At 50.6% G+C, this 16980-nt stretch overlaps 1 protein-coding gene and 1 long non-coding RNA gene across 4 annotated transcripts in view; one reads left to right on the forward strand and one right to left on the reverse strand.

Moving 5' to 3' along the window:
• The window catches only part of LOC119434058 (gastrula zinc finger protein XlCGF57.1-like), a 37122-nt gene extending 23220 nt beyond the window's left edge, over positions 1-13902 (reverse strand). For all 3 annotated transcript variants that reach the window (XM_049658513.1, XM_049658512.1, XM_037701371.2), the window contains exon 1: positions 13584-13902. In XM_049658513.1, the coding sequence (XP_049514470.1) occupies positions 13584-13593 (10 nt within the window). In that variant the 5' untranslated portion in view covers positions 13594-13902. The remainder of the gene's footprint in view (positions 1-13583) is intronic.
• Positions 13903-14278: 376 nt separating this feature from the next.
• On the forward strand, positions 14279-15591 carry LOC125941384 (uncharacterized). The gene is made up of 2 exons (XR_007464219.1): positions 14279-14440; positions 15458-15591. It is a non-coding gene; the product is annotated as an uncharacterized LOC125941384 (long non-coding RNA).
• The last annotated feature ends 1389 nt before the right edge of the window (positions 15592-16980 follow it).

Here is a 16980-nt window from a genome sequence, read left to right on the forward strand (position 1 = left end):
GAGGGAAGGGAGGCGACGTTTAGCTGCGGCACCAAGTGCCTATTTATATCAGAGGCACCGGCAACAGTCACCAACGCCGCACGCATTTTGAGCGAACGCGGGCAAAACGCCGACGGCGTCGACAACAGTTCTGCGTGTTGCCGGTGCTGCTGCATGTCCAAGTTTATACAGCTGATAAAGCTAATATCATTACTCCGTATAGCTCTCTACAAATTTGCTATCGCAATTGATGCTTCGCCTTTCAGGTGAAACTGCGACAACTTTTTCACGTTGATTACGGATTACAAGTCATTACAAACAATTCTGGGGCAAAAAACAGGCATTCCACCAATTGCAGCAGCACGCTTACAGCGATGGGCGGTCACGTTGTCCGCTTACAAGTACTCGCTCGTGTACAAAAAAGTCCAGTGACAACGCAGAAGCAGATTTTTTTTTTCAAGGTTCCCGATCCAGGGTCCTGAAGACGGCACGTCGGAAGGCGAGGACGTGCCGTCTTCAGGACGGCACGTCCTTTTATGCCTTGCGTCTGGACTCTATGCCTGTGTCCGCCAAACAGATTGCGCTCGCTACAGCACATGATCCTGTGCTCAGTAAAGTGGTCCAGCTTACAACCATAGGCTGGCCATTGTACTTGCGAGATGCGAGCTTAAAACCATTTTTCGACAGACGTTTGCAGATCAGCGTGCATCAAGGGTGCCTCATGTATGGCCTGAGGGTTGTTATTCCGTCCCCCCTTAGGTAATCCGTGCTCGACGAACTGCACCTAGGTCATCCCGGCGTTGTCCGGAGCAAGGAGCTGGCTCGCAGCGATGTTTGGTGGCCGTCAATTGATGCAGACTTAGAGGCAAAGGTACGAAGCTGCCAAGCCTGCCAGGAACAACGAAATGATCCATTTAAGGCACCTCAGCATCCCTGTGCATGGCCGACCGCTCCGTAGAGGCGAATTCACTTAGACTTCGCGGGACCTTTCCGAGGAACTATGTTTTTAGTGGTTGTAGATGCGCACTCGAAGTGGCCGGAAGTGTTCGTTTTGCGGAGCACAACGTCCGAGCGTACTGTTGCCTGCTTGCGTGAACTTTTCTGCAGATTCGGAGTGCCGGAGACAGTGGTGTCCGGCAATGGACCACAACTGGTGTCCGAAGAGTTCAAGGTGTTTATGTGGGACGTCGGGGCCAGACATGTCGTGAGCGCCCCTTATCACCCAAGCAAAAATGGTCTGGCAGAGCGTTTCGTGCAAACGTTGAAGTCGGCTCTACGCAAGTCACCTCCCGGTGAGTCTGTCGAAGAAACACTTCACAACTTCTTATTGGCGTACCGAAATACGCCTCACCTACGACTGGAGAAGCTCCAGCTAACCTGTTTATGGGTAGAAGATTGCGCACCAGGCTAGATGCAATGAAGCCTACAGTGGAGGGGAAGGTGATGCGCAGTCAGTTCACCCAAATGCAGCAGCGGAGGAGCAACAGTAACTGTTTTTGTGTTAATGAGTGTTCTAGTTCGCAATTACAGAGGCTCAACGAAGTGGGTTCGTGGAACCGTTCTGAAGAGGACTGGACCAGTCTCTTTCAAAGTCATGGTAACCACACCCCGAGGCAAGTTCATCTGGCGTCGTCATCTCGACCAGCTGTTGGCGGGCGCAGGCCCTACGGTGACACCAAGGGCATCCGACTCCGACTTCACGGAGGGGTCGGAGTCGAAACAAGAAACAGGATGTTCTCAAATTCGTAACTCTGCAGCACTGCCATCCAAGACCTTCATTGTGTATGAATCAATGCTGAATAAATCTAATTTTGGTGGAAACTGCATCCGTTAGAGCCTATAAGGCTCTAGCGGACGAATTTGGTATAAGAATTTACAGCTTACAAAGATGTTTTACCATGTTTCCAACAGTTTTGCAAAGCTCTACTCACATATTAGTAGTTTATTTTTGTATGCTTACAATGCATTACTCGTATTAGGCGTAAATTTACAGAACTGTGATATGATTTGCATTGCTGAGATAAAGAGCTGTAAATTTTACATAGCATCGTTTTTTGAAGTTTTGCAATTATTAACCATCTTTATAAACTAACTGAACACCTAACCAAAAATATGCTTCGTACAGTCACCCAATTTTAACTTTCTCATTTAAATAAATAAACCTCATCAAAATCGGTGCAATGGTTGCCGAGAAAACATGAGACCGCAATACGGTTTTTCAACTGTGTGGTCACGCCTTGTACGCCGGGTTCTAAAGTTTCTGTAGCAAAGATTGCATTACCAGGATCTCACGTGGCCGTGACGTAGCCCTGCTCGGAGATTTCCCTTCCGGTAAGGAGCCCCGCAAGTTAAGGACAAGTAGTGCTGAGTACGGCAACGCGAGTATTTGCAGCCGAAAGAAAGGTATTGAATAAAGTTAAATCTATTAGATTTGTTTTAAAGCGAAGCTTTGTACCTCTACCATCCAAGGGTTCTGTCGTGTCCGTCGTTGTAATCAAAAAACGATCCCGACGAACCGCTAACAATTGCAGGTATAACAGTATAGTTTACTTGAATTCAGGCATTCAGCGTACAACTAAGCACTCGTTTTCGCAAGAAAAACCGCAAAAACAAGCTTCAAAGTGATGAGCCAACATGATGGATGATAAGGGCTGCGGGAAAACAACGGAAACAGGCTCGGCGCGGTCCGTAAGATTAGATTGCAGCTGTTGCAAAGCTTATGCAGCTGCTTGAAAGAGGGTTGACGTCATTCGAAACCCTTCCAGCATAGTAACTGCTTCGGTTCATTTTCTAGAATACCCCACTATGGGTATACCACGGAAAGAGTTAGCACTCGTGTGCTTCACCAATGCAAAAGAACCAACCACCATTCGCGGAACGTGCATTGATTTAACCTTGGCAAAGAATGTAACTACAGTGAAAACTGAAAATTTGAGTGTATATCACACCGATCATAAAGCAGTAGTGAACATTGTTGTGAAGTAAATAATAAAAATGTCACAGTCTGTCTAAGCTCACACTGGCTACTTTAAGGGTTGTGTACACCCGCCACTTCATTTATCGCTGCCACCTTCCACCCGCTTGCGTAGTCAGCGCAGCGTCTGGATATCCTCACGCAGACTTTGCGCCAACTAAAACGAAGAACGTAGAAGCAAATCATGGATGATTGGGCGACGTCATCACCGTAAACGGAATTACGAAGCCACCTAAAAGAACAGTGCAGACCCCACGCACTGTGGGAATCGACATTATGCGAAGCATTTTACAGGCAGTTGGCTGTGCAGCACTGTTTGGGGTTCCGCGAGTTGAATTCTGAATTCTGGGGTTTTATGTGCCGAAACCACGATTTCATTGAGGAACGCCGTAGTGAGGGACTACGGATTAATTATGACCACCAGGGGATCTTTAATGTTCCCCCAATGCACGGGCGTTTTTTATATTTTTCCCCCATCGAAATGCGGGCCGCCGAGGCCGGGATTTGATTCCGCGACCTCGTGCTTAGCAGCGCAACACCATAGCCCGCAAGCCACTGCGGCGGGTAGGGTTCCGTAAAGCGTTACCACGTTGACTAATGCATTTGTGGTAATCCAGTATATGTGTAACGAGTACAGTGAACTATAATTAACGCGAGTGTGTGTTTGTGACGACAGCAGCACTACGAGTGCTAAGGTAACGACGAGTGCATGACTTCTACAAACGATTGCATTTATGTGAACGAGCCGCGTGGAGGTGTGAGATGGGTAAGAAACGCAATAACTCAATGCTCATTGACGGCAGCATGTGATACCACTCAAAGGACACAAACGGGTGACTTGACGGCGATACTGTAGCACGACCTGAAGCCCGTGCCCGTTTACAGCCATTCGGACGAGTAGCGTGGTGCAACTCCTTACTTCAGCCGAGCCGTGATGACGCTGCAATAGTGGAATTCGATGCAGCGTTGTCGTACTCGAACACTTTATGCACTGGGTAAGAGCACGCCTCGATGTTTGATTAAGCGGCCTGGTAACGACGAGAAGCGCCGTGAAAGTCCGGTACGAGGTTTGAAAGGAACGAGTAGGCGGTGCGTTGTTGTCTGGGACTAGGAAATCAAAGCTCGTGGGAAACTTGCGTTTCAATCGCTGTCTTATGTGGTTGATGTGCGCCGCGAGGAGCGGCCACTAGGTGTCGGGGAGTTCTGGGGATGGAGTGGGGTGGAGCGGTCCAGCTCTCGCAATAGAACGGTTAATCATGTGGGGTCATGAGAGGCCTCCGGGTCGGCTCCAATATATACTGTTACGGAGCTATCCATACATGGATCAACGCGATGCTTGGCAGCGCGACAAAGACGACGATGAAGGCGCTAGCTCTTGGCCCGGACTAGAGTCACTGGAAAAATTTTAGAGTATCGCATTTGTTTTCCGCGCGCCGCCTCCTGCCGCGGCCACCGGTGATTGGGGCGCTCGTGTCATGTGACCTTTTGCCGCCATATTTCTTCCAAGCCCTTTCAGTTGGCACGTCGAACCCGTAGCGCACGCACCGCGCACGGAGAGCACTTCGCCGTTTCGTTCAACGCTTGCGTTGCGCTTGCGAACACAGGCGTCAGAAATAACCCATCATCATGCCTGGTTGCTGCGCCTTCGGGTGTAGCAACCGAACGGAGTCCGGGAAGGCATTTTTCTCTATTCCGTGCTGGAAGGACGACGGTGAACGACGTTCTGCGTGGCTCCACAGAATTGGCCGCAAAAACTTCGCGCCCTCGAAGAACACCCGCTTGTGCGAGGTAAGTTTCTTGAATAACTAGTTTGCTGGACAGTTATTGCTTTCAAGTGACTGTACTTGCGTGTGACCGCTAAACTTTACCTGTCCAGTTTACGCTCATCGCTCTGGGTGCGGCTATTGAACACTATGTAGCTAGCACACGTGGTTTTGAGTGAGCTGTTCTGTTCGCGTGGCTCGCTTTGTTTCATGCTATTGAAAATCGCCCAGTACCTATCTTTCAAGTAAGGTCTCCGGTTCGCGAGGCCCGCTCTGCTTTGCGCTATTGTTTCCAGTAAACTGTTCGGTTCGCGCGGCTCGCTTTGTTTTGCGCTATTGAAAATTGCCCAGTACCTATGTTTCAAGTCACTTAGTGCTGTTGAAAACATCGCACTACGAACTTTCTAGCAAGCTCTCCACTGTTTCATTCGGTTTGCGCGCCGCGTTTGAAGAAAACGTACATACATGTCAAGCAAGCTGCAGTGCTTGATTCGCGCGGCTCGATGGAAACAACAAACATGCATTTCAAGTGAGCATGTTGTGCTACAAAGTAAAAGGAGGCGGTTCCCATGAATAACGTGTTTTAAACAAGCACCAGGTCTACACAGAAAATGTTGCTTCAAAATGTCTTCTATAGATTTCCTAACTCTTTTTTATTTTGCGACTACTTACACTTTAGATATTTTAAGCACTGTCACAGGGTAGGTTTATTAACATTCCTATTTTTCTTTGTTTTCTCCATGGACAAACTATAGGACCATTTCATTCCTGATGATTTTGAGAAACCAAGAGTCGAATCGGAAGACGGTATGCTGTTGTCATGCTTGACGAAATAAATTGTTGTTGTGACTGTTGTGAAATAAATATGTTGCTTGCCTCCACATCTTACTTTGTGACTGCATGCTGTTCTGAAAATGGGAATTTTGCTGACAGCATGAAGCAATTCGGGGACAAATGGTATGGTGTCCCTTATACAGGGAGACTGTAAAATAGTAATTTTTATTGCAAACCTGCTACAGCATGATTACGAATGCTTGTCAACTGGCACAGCACCTCTATAAACAGCCTCATACATATTTTTATGCCGTGAGTGCAGCGACAAGAACATCATTTAAAACATAGAAGTGCTCAATGTTACAATTCCGTTTCAGAAACCTAGTTTTTACCGTGTCTTCGCAACTTTTTTTTTCGAAAACGTCTTTTTGTGTTAATGATCCGATTCACATAAAGGGTATACAATAAAAGGAGCATGATCGAAAATAAATATAGGAAAACCGCACCACTGTTTAGTACTGGCAATGTCAACACAATACTCCAGAACACAGTAACAGATTGGAAATAAGTGCGCTAAAAGGTTGACATTATCAAAGGTATATAAAAAAAAAAACATTCGCACACATTCTTTATAGCCGTATGCGGATACCTGCTTGAGTTTCGCGTGAATTAAAAGCTGTTAACCAGTCGTTTACAACGTTACCTTCAGAGAGCTTATTTCACAAATCGACGAGAACATTACAAGCACGCATTCGCAAACACGCCAGTAGCCGCAAGACGCGAAGTTTGCTTGCAGAGGCTGCTGGCGTTTTATCACTGATACGTGACAGGCAACTTTATAAATCTACATAAAAATTACTGCTTACACTTTGCTCCGATTATACAGATAAACAAGCGCAGCAGTAAGCTGTTTACATTTGCTTGCTTTTGTACTTCGAAAGGACGCGAACGAGCACTATGAAGGCAACCTGAACACCCACTGCATATTCCATCGGCTGTCAAGCTGCGTTTTTAGCGCAAACACAACCTCAGGGCCCAGTTTTCATGTAAAAGACGTTTCAAGCGAATTCACTGGGCGCATACAAGTATGTTTGCAGCAGCTGTGCACATAGCACTTGACGCAAGACGAAGTCCAAAAGCGACACGTAGAGCATCGGAACCATCGCCGCACATTTTATACGTTCCGTCGCTTACCGCGCAGTACGTTAATTTCCGTCGATATCCTGATGTCACTTGTGGCATCCATTTGAAGAAAAACACAAAAATAATCCAGTTTCGTGAAACGGGACTCGAAATCTAGGGGGGAAATCCGCCAGTTAAGTCAACGCTACTCAATGCACGCTGGCACCGCTACAGCGCGTCGGCGGTCTGGAAGGAACATGGCCGCCGCCACCCAATGTTGCCGGCATGCCGCGTACCTTTGCGGTACTCTGTTTTTCCAGTGACTCTAGCCCGGACCGGACGTCCCTTGCCCTAGCCTCCTCTGTATATATTTTGTAAATACATCCTTCGCCTCCATCTCGCTTCCGTCCCAATACGTATGCAGAGCATCGGGATATTGACCACTGACCTGACATATTGGGTGACCTGATCTTTGCTCTATGTGATGGTGGGTGGAGCCATTCGCAAGCGCCTGTGTTTGCACATGACGAATCTCGAAGCGAACACAACTCTCACCGTAGCAGTCAACAATATGAAGTAGAAAAAAAAAAAACCTTACTAACCCAATTATACATTAGCTTCTAAAAAAGTTCAACCGAATGATATAAAACTACCTGGACTTCAGAAAAGATAATAGTCCAATATCTCACAAAGAAACTGCTAGCTAAGATTGAACACGCTTCTTTCCCTTAATCTTGAAAGACAGCGGCCGATATTAGCCACAAGTGAGAAAAGAAATAGTTTATTGTTTAACAGTTAGACGCATTTCACATTGCTAACTTTGGATACTAAAAGTTGACCCATACATAAAAATACATAAGGGATTTTTAACAAGCTACACGGAACGAGTAGTCAAACGCCGATTAATCATCTGTATGTCAATATTTACCCATATGTTCCCGAAGAATAGTAATAAGCAGATTTCGTTTCTTTTCATAAATTTCAAAGTGAAGCAACAGTTTGTAACCTTTAGTTGAAAGCACGAACAATTGATGTCAGTAAAAATGCTTGAGGGCACCTTCCACGAACACAACTGTCTAACTTGAACAGTGCATGCTGCCACTATTACAACAATTTCACACACAACTGTCCACAGCTACTCAACCAATTTAATTGATGAATGTCCAAACAGGTTCCTCAGAAAAGCTTCGATGAAAAATTCTAATCCTAAGCTGGGGCAAGGACTATTTTATTAAAATGTACATTTCCTCCTGTAGAACATATTGGTTTATTTAGCAACTTGGCACTATACTCTAGCGACTCGTACCATGTCTCTGCACCCATTCTGCTCAGTACTGAAGTGGGAGGACCAGTGGAGCCTGGAAACTTGTTGACAGGTTTGCAGCGAGACCTCAGTTACCTGTTTTGTGTGCTGCACATCACTGAATGTGTCGGTGTATATTTGTACTACTGTGACGTTAAAGTGCTGATGGGCCAGATGGCATAGTGTATCGCTTCAATTCAAGTCGAAACGGCGCGGGCAGGTATATATATATATATATATATATATATATGCCGCTTCCACCACTGGCGGCTGCCGGGTATGGATATCCTACTGGAAATAATTCACAAACAAAACAATGCCTCCATGACGTCACTGATGAGGTCAGACTATAGTGAACTAGAATACTTAAGTATTCTATTTCACTATAGGTCAGACGTTAGAGGGCGAAGGCGCGCAGCCGGGAGGAGGAGGGTTGCCATTGAAGCCCTCCTTTCCCCCTTCGTATGCAAGCGGACTGTGCTCGCGCTCTCTTGCAGTCGCCACCATCATGGCCTCCTCCACCACAGCACTCTCCAGGCGTGTGGTCAGAGCCGCGGTGCGTGAGGAGAGCAAGGTGGAGCAGGCCTTCGCACCTCCGGCGCGATCGTACGCGGGTGTGGTGAGGGGTGCCCCCGCTCCCTCGCGGCGCCCAGTACCAACCCCGCGAGCCTCCCGCCGCCGGGTTCCAGAGACTGCTGTGGCCTCCACTACCACGCCGCCAGATGCCCCCATGGCCCAGACTACGGTGGACGAGCTGGTGACCAATCTCCTGCTGACCATGCAAGCAGTCAGCTCTTTGCTGCCTGCTGAACATCCACTGAGAGCCATCTGCCTGCAGGCAGTGGCAGCCCAGACCACAGCCAACCACCATGGCTGATCCGCATAGGGTGAGGAATGGTCGTCGCCGCCCCAGTGTCCTCCAGTGGAACACTAACTCCCTGCGGCGGCGACATGCGGACCTCTCCCTACATCTCCTGCAGAGCGAGTACGATGTGCTCGCTCTGCAGGAGGTGTACGTAGCTGCTGAGGAACTGCGCCTCCCTGGCTATGTGGGTTACAGCAGCCGGACCTCCTGTGCACGGGCGGATTGCCATGCAGTGCCTTGCCTCGACGACAGCCATAAGCAGGGCGCACCTCGTTGCGCTGTGTACGTGAAGAGGGAACTCGTTCAGGCGGAGGTGAGCGTGGCAGACCTTGTCAGCGGCCCCCTCGAGTGCTGTGCTGTTCGAGTGCGCCTTGAGGGTACCGACACCACAGTGGCTCCATCTACATCAGGCCGGGCCAGCCGTGGGATCCTGCATGCCTGCGGCAGCTGGCCCACCGTCTGGGGAGGGAGTTCCTACTTTGCGGGGACGTCAACGCCCATCACACTGCCTGGGGCAGTAGACGGTGCTGCCCACGAGGGAAGGAGCTGCAGGACGTTCTCCAGCAGCTAGGCCTGCAGATCCTGAACACCGGCCTACCTACGTTCCTCCGACGCTCTGGCCGGGCAGTCCGCTCGGCCATTGACATCAGCGTGGCCACAGAGGGCTATCGGTACTCCTGGGCACCACTCCCGGACACCTGGGGGTCTGACCACCTGCCTCTCCTGCTCTCTCCATTCCAAGGCAAGACACCTAGGAGTCGGGAGTGCCACATCGTGGACTGGCGGGCATTCAGACGACTTTGCCATCAGGACACTTCCGGCGGAGACTTCCTCCAGCTGGTGGTCGACAGCGCCAGGGCTGCAACTGTCACCACGACAGCACAGGTGGGCCAGCCGGTTCCAGACCTGAGGCACCTGGCCCTGCGAGCGGAGCGGCGCCGGGCGGAGCGCCAGGCATTGCGCACTGCCCGGCCGGAGCTTTGGACCAGGTACCGCCGCGTGGATGCCGTTTGCAGACGCCATGCACGGAGACGCCGGCGCCAGAGCTGGGAGGGTGTCTGCTCTTCTATAAGCCACACCCAGGATGGTCCCCGTGCGTGGCGCCTGCTGAAGTGCCTGCTGATGGTTCCACAAGCCACACGTCAGGTGCTGTCAGTTGCCGTGCACCTTGGAATCAGCGCTGCTGCCCTGGCCGAGCTTTTGGCAGATCGGTTTGCCGCCAGAATACCTGCCCTGCTGGCCACACCACCACCGGCTGCTGCTCTGCCATATCCTGAGTCCTGCCATCATCCAGGATGGGTGGCTGCACAGATCCAGGAGCTGTGTAGCGAGTCCATCCGGATTCATGAGCTTGAAGCAGCACTCAGCAGGACCAAGTGCCGGAGCACGCCTGGAGCTGATGGCATCACGTTCCAGATGCTGCGGAATCTGGAGGAGGCCGGTCGTCAACGGCTCCTGGAGTTCTTCAACGACATCTGGAGCACAGGAGACATACCAAAGAGCTGGCGAGCAGCAGTGGTAGCGCCGATCCTGAAGCCTCGGAAGCCTGCCACAGCACTGTCCTCGTACAGGCCGGTCTCCCTCACCTCTGCGGCCTGCAAGGTGCTGGAGAGAGTGGCCCTGGCGCGATTGGAGTGGATTGCGGCGCAGCTGCAATTCTTCCCAGAGCAACAGTCGGGCTTCAGGTGCTACCGCTGCACGGCGGACTCAATCGCGGACGTCGTCGCCACTCTCGAGGATGCCAAGGCCTGCGGGGACGTGGCCATGCTAGTGCTGCTGGATGTGGAGAGTGCTTTTGACGGCCTCCCTCATACAGTCGTCGAGGCTGCCATGGACGGACTCGGCATCATCGGATGCCTCCGTGGCTTTGTCACCGCATTCCTGTCGGGAAGGACCTTCCGTGTCCGTGTTGGAAGGGAGCTGAGCGAACCCAGGGACATCACAGCAGGTGTCCCACAAGGGTCAGTGCTCAGCCCCTTCCTTTTCAACATGGCACTGGCAGGATTGCCGGCATCACTCCCAGCTGCCGCCCGATTCCCGGCTCGCTGCTCCATCTATGCAGACGATGTGGCACTCTGGGTACGGGGACCGAGGCGGTCGATCCCAGCCATCAGGAGGTCGCTGCAGGAGGCCCTGGATGCGGTCGTCTCCTACCTAGGAGGCATTGGACTCAGGGTCTGTGCTGCCAAGACGGAGGCCCTCCTGATACACCCGGTGGCCTCGGCACGTCGGTACGTCAAGCAGCTGAAGGTTGGTGCCAAAGCACTACCATGGAATTTGGTCGTTAGGTACCTGGGGCTCACCATCGACCACCGGCTTACTTGGATTCCAGCTGCCAAGGCGACCATGACCAAAGTGCGCCGAGTCCAGGGGGCTATCAGCAAGCTTCAGCAGCATGGTCGTGGATGCACCACAAAGTGGGCTCTGCGGCTCAACCAGGCCGCAGCAACATCTGCTCTCCTCTACGCCCTCCCATTGGTGAACCTATCTCCAGCCAGGAGATGCCAACTGGAGGGCCTGCACAGGGGTGCCGTGAGGGCCATTCTGGGGCTCCCCAAGTATTCCCCAGTAGCAGCAACACTCGCCGAGGCCAACGAGTGGCCTCTCTCTCTCCGAATGCTCCAGCGAGCGCTGGGACACCTGGACCGGCTACACCGGACACCTGATGGCAGGGCCCTCCTAGAACGGCTTCGCAGCCTACCATCGTCACGGATGGGAGGGCTCTGCCTTCTCTACGAGCAGATGGTGACTCACCACCCAGTGGCGGTTCCCTCACGACCACCACACCACCGGCCACCGGAGGTCCACCTCTCCCTCGATGGGGCTACAAAGCGTGGGACACCTGTGACCGCTCTGCAGCAGGCAGCTGCCTGCAAACTCCAGGAACAACTGGAGGGTCGGTTGCAGGTGTTCACCGACGGTTCTGTGATGCCGGATGGGTCAGCAGCAGCGGCGTGCGTCATCCCTGCCAGAGCCATCAGCAGGCAATGCCGTCTGCCGTTCCCAGCGAGTTCGACAGCGGCGGAGCTGGCGGGGCTTCACCTGGCGGCTGACCTCCTGGCTGAGGACCCTCCTGCACGGCCGGTTGCTGTGCTATGCGACAGCAAACCGGCTCTGCAGTCCCTTTCCAACTGCCATCGAGCTGGACTGACGGGGTCCCTCTTGACCGCGAAGTTCTCGGTGCTGGCCTCCTCCGGAGTGTCCGTCTCCTTTCACTGGCTGCCCTCCCATGTGGGCATAGCTGGTAACGAGGAGGCGGACACCCTCGCTAAAGCTGCCCACCACCCAGGAGTCACATTCACTCGATCAGTGGCGGCTTCAGACTACTCGAGGCCACGACTGAAGCAGCTTCTACTGGCGATCCACCCCGACGCGAGGGTGGCAACTGGCAAGGGACCTAAGCTGCTCCCCGAGTCTGGCCTCACCAGGCGAGACAGAGCCACCCTGCTGCGACTCCGGACTGGCTGCATATGGACAGCAGCCAGGCTTCATGCCAAAGACCGCAGCGCCTCCCCCTCGTGCCAACGATGATGCGGTGACCCCGAGACACTCGAACACCTCCTCTGCGCCTGTCCAGCCCTAGCACAGGAACGTTCGAAGGTCACCCGAGCCTATAGACTGCAGGGACTTCCTGCTGACTCACTGACTAACCTGCTGTTCCCATCCCGCTACCATCTCCCCGCACTACACAGCCTCGTGGAGTTCGTGGAGGCGAGTGGGATAGCAGCATACCGCTGAGCTTACCTGCCCTTGCCGGTCCCTGCCGCCTCTGCTGCCTACCCATGTGCGGACGAGCCCCCTGAACTATCTCTTCTCTTTTTCTTTACTTCCTACTCCCCCTATCCCCTACGACGCTGCGCCGTGCTCCCTTATGGGCTGCAGAATTAAGCGTCTCTTCCTTATGTATAATAAACACCTCCTCCTCCAGGTCCGCTGGCCGTGCGGCGACATTGGCCAAATCGCGGAGCAGAACCCGCTGAAGTGTGTCGTGTATTAAGAAGCGCTTTCTTCCTACCAGGTTTACCTTGCAAACTGCTATTCATTTTGTAAACCACTGGGACATTGCTCGTACGCACCAGTGCCAAGCAATTAAAATGAAGAATATTTATATAGCGAACCGTTGTTAATTACCAACATTCGTGGCGAATATATTACATTTCGTCATTTCGTGAAAGTAGTCACTTTGAAATTCCTAGCCTGCGGTTACGTTTAGGGCTACACTTCAACTAGTCCACAAATACAGTGGGAGTTAGCATAAAGAAAATAACTTTCTGGCACCATACATCGTTAATTTTGTTCGTGTGTTGTGAAGTGGATCAACTAAAACTAGACGATTTCTCGGCCAGCCAAAACTCAACACAAGTAAAAGTTGAACGCTTTTGTTTTCATTCACACATTCTGTACTGGAAAAAGACTGACCTGCACGCAGTGCGAAAGTGACAATCTACAGAAGCAATTTTAATTCACAACGGAAATGTGTATATAGTCAGTCAAATAGATTCCTGAAGGTCCAAACCTATGCGAAAATTATTAACCACCACGGCTGCGTCTTTCTTATTTTTTTTTATTTTTTTTAACCTTGGCTATGCATGCCGACAAAGAGTGAACAAAATGTATAGCCCAAAAACACGCCCTCAAAACCTTCATCAAAAGTATTTCACCAGCAATAGATGGGCTGCCGTCATGACGAATGAGTCGAGTGCCACTGCTCTTATGTCAGTCCACTAAGGCTTGCACAGAACTGGTTTACTCATGCAAAATGAATACCTGCTCGCAAAATAGAGTGAAATACTTGTGCCTTACCCGTGGTCATTGGGAAACCTGAAAAACTTCGCAGAACTGGAATTCCCGGTGTTCGAACACCACAGAGCCGCGCAACACATGTGATGCCCCGATTTAGCTATCTTCGTCTAATGCTTGGTCGACCTGGTTTCCTGCGTCTTCCGTTCGTTGCACGCCCGATCAAGCTTCTCTGTCTTATCTTTCCCATCTTCACACTTGGGACGACAACCGAAGCAGACGACCAAGCGCGATCTAACTTGTGATATAGCTGAGCAAGTGGCAAGGGTAAGCGGAGGCAAGCTCGACGGACGCACGATGGCGACCACTTCCCGCGCTTCGCCCAATATAAAATTCACACCGGCAACCGCTAGGAGCGCGCATGTTCCTTGAAACACAAGCTAGCTTTACCATAGAGAAAGAAATTCAACAAGAGGGGACACTCGGCAAAAACTGGCAACAGGAAACACGTCACCATACGTCACACTATACTTTTGACACCGAACGTTAGCTGCCGCGAGCATCGAAAAAAAAAAGAAAGTGAACTTAATTTAACAGTCATTGATTTATTTTTTAATTCTTTGCCGCGAAAACTACGCTTGCGTTTTGCGTATAAAGGAACTTAAGCTTTGCGACTTATTTTCCTTGCCTTACCTAGCCACAGGTCAATGACGCACCAGATACATGCGTCATCCGCCAGACACTCCCCCGAAGCCAGCGAGGATGGCTTTGCGCGCGTTTGAGCGCTCGCGCGCGGCGACCCGTCTGTCTCCTTCTTTTTTTCTTTTTTAAATGTAACCTGGTTTATTGGGCTCTCGGCCTATTCTTGCGTTCCTTCTGCACTGGGACAAGACACCACTGCACTATTGGACTACGGCATGGTGAGAAATCTTGTTTCACAGTCTACGACGCAATTAGGCTTACGGCACGGGACCTATACTTAAGACGCAGTTAGCGAAAAACAGCTCGGCCATCCTGGCGCAGTTAATTTGAGTTAATGAATCGTGCTGAGACATGTTTCCGACGCTTCCTATGGGACTATTGTAACTCATTTCCGTTTTTGAGCCACACTGGCCGCACAGGGCGCCGTGTCGCAGTTAGCGAGAACTCAGCCGTGGTGTGTAGTCTAGTGCATCTTGCTAGAAGTTTGTGCCGCTTTCTCTGACGCCAGACATTACTGAAAAGTAATTTCGTTACTTTCTGGGGTACTTTTGAGGCACGCTGGCCGCACAGCGCGCTGTGACGCAGTTAGCTATAAGCAGCTCGGCCGTGGTGATAAAGTTAGTTTGGCGGGTAATGAATCTTAGAGGGACAAGTCTGTGACGTTTTTTGTGGCTCCGCAACAACATATACCTTCTTTCGGTACTCACGCCTGTTGAAAACGCGATGGGCGATTGCCAAGAGATAAAATGGGGTCTGCTGCTGGCGCCGGCAGAACGCGCGAACGACGAACATATCAGAAACTTGTAATTAGAAAATTACGTCTTCTAAAGGACTGAAAAAAAAGGCATTGCACCCACGCATTTGTCTTGAGTGCCTGTTGCGTCCGTCTCTATGTATGTAGCGTACCGTCGCGTCGCCCGAGGCCAAGTTTTGGAAACGCGAAGTCGCTCGTGTATTTGTGCTGCCAAAGTGCAGGAAATAATGCCCGGAAATGGGGGAACGCTTGGAAATCAGATGTTTTCATATATGTTTGGGATGAGTCGGGTATTTTCTACGCCATGTATGTAAAAGCGAATTGCTTTTGTTTGTGATGCCGCCCATTTACCGCTTTCGCACGTTTCGCCTCTACACGCAGTATTCCTATGTCTAAATACCAAAATAACTCATGCTTGTAACATGCTGTTACGTGCTTGCAAATGTAACATGCTTGTAATTTACTTTTTTTTTTTTTTCAGCTGGTGCCGTCCGGTGGAGCTTCATACAGGAACTACTGCCTTACCTGCTGGTGTCACAACGTTGGATGAACGCACAAAAAGCGCGGAACGAGCTTTTATATAGAGCAAAATAAATATTTCCTCATTGCACAAAAGGTCTTGCGTCTACTTTGTGAAATTGCACGTGGCACAGATTCGATGGGACTTTACGAGATCGTTCGCAATCATTTTTACTAAATAATAAACCGATTCTGCACGAAGAGCACGAAAAAAAAAAGAGGGGGGGGGGGGGGGGGGGGTAGCCAGCGTGCTAGCTTGCGTTCAAAATACGCGCGCCCAAAACCGAAACCGGAAGTGATGTAAGTGACACCGACCGCTTGGCACCCTACAGTCAATTCGGCCGCTGGGCCCTATGGGAGTGTCCCCTCTTGAATTCCTTTCTCTATGGCTTTACTTTCCGGGGCTTGGCCAGATTATGTTCGGCTTGGTTAAAGAGTTCTAGATCACTGTAGCTCGGTTACAGCTCGGTCAGCGCCGTCGTAGAGGGCGTCGTAGAGGCCGCTTTATTCTATGATGCGGTCCCAGCCTCGGCAGCAAGGCGCGTGCTGCCGCTTCTGCGTCTTCCTGCTTGCATGTGCGGCCGCGCTGTTTTGAAGGCACGCTTTTTGTTCGCGTGCGTTTCATGGTCTTGTGCTTGGGTATTCTCGCCACGGGCCCTCGACAAAGGCGGCAGCGGCCTTCTGAGGGGCGTTTGAAATGGGTAGAAAGTGCTTCGTTCCGAATTGCAATTCTGGATACCGGACTTGTGCGGAGCGTATGCCTTTATTCAAAGCGCCGTCCGACAGCAGTCGTCTAGAGCAGAGGCGCCGTGCAAATCTGAGGGCAGGCCGAACTTTAATGCCTACCGACCATGTCTGCGCCAAGCATCTTTCAGAGGATCCGATATCGACAGCATATGACGTGGGGCTCGATAAAAGGGTGCTACTTGACGCGTTAAAAAGCCCTGTTCTGTCTGCAAATGCACTTCCCACCTTATTTCCGAACTATCCAAAGAACCTCAAAAGGTCAAATAAACTTCCAAAGCCGCTGCGGAAGAGAGAACCTCCTGTGTGCCACAGCAGTTTGTACAAATTTTGCTCCATGTATAAGTTATATACTGGGTGTCTTAACTATCATGCACCAAGATTTAAAAATATGCAAATGTCACGTAGCTGGACAGAACCAAGGTAATGTTGTCTGCCGTCTCTTCGAGATGCTCAGATTATTTTTTGCATTCCGCCTAATTACACAATTATTTTCATAATTGATTAATCAACTTTTCTAATGCTATAATTAGATAAAAAGTGTGAACGAGAGAATTGCACACCAACATGATAGATTCCCGATGCAGCTTTCTGTTGCTGAATAAGTGATAAATAAAAGTGTTTTCCGAGCGTGAAAGAAACCCGCGAATACACGAAAAATTGCCTCGAGGCACTTTGTGCATGATTAGGAATTTTGGTTCTGTTGAATGAAATCAAACTGCATGTGACTGTTGTTAATTA

Source organism: Dermacentor silvarum, chromosome 11, assembly GCF_013339745.2.
Source record: "Dermacentor silvarum isolate Dsil-2018 chromosome 11, BIME_Dsil_1.4, whole genome shotgun sequence".
In the NCBI taxonomy this organism is placed as follows: domain Eukaryota; kingdom Metazoa; phylum Arthropoda; class Arachnida; order Ixodida; family Ixodidae; genus Dermacentor; species Dermacentor silvarum.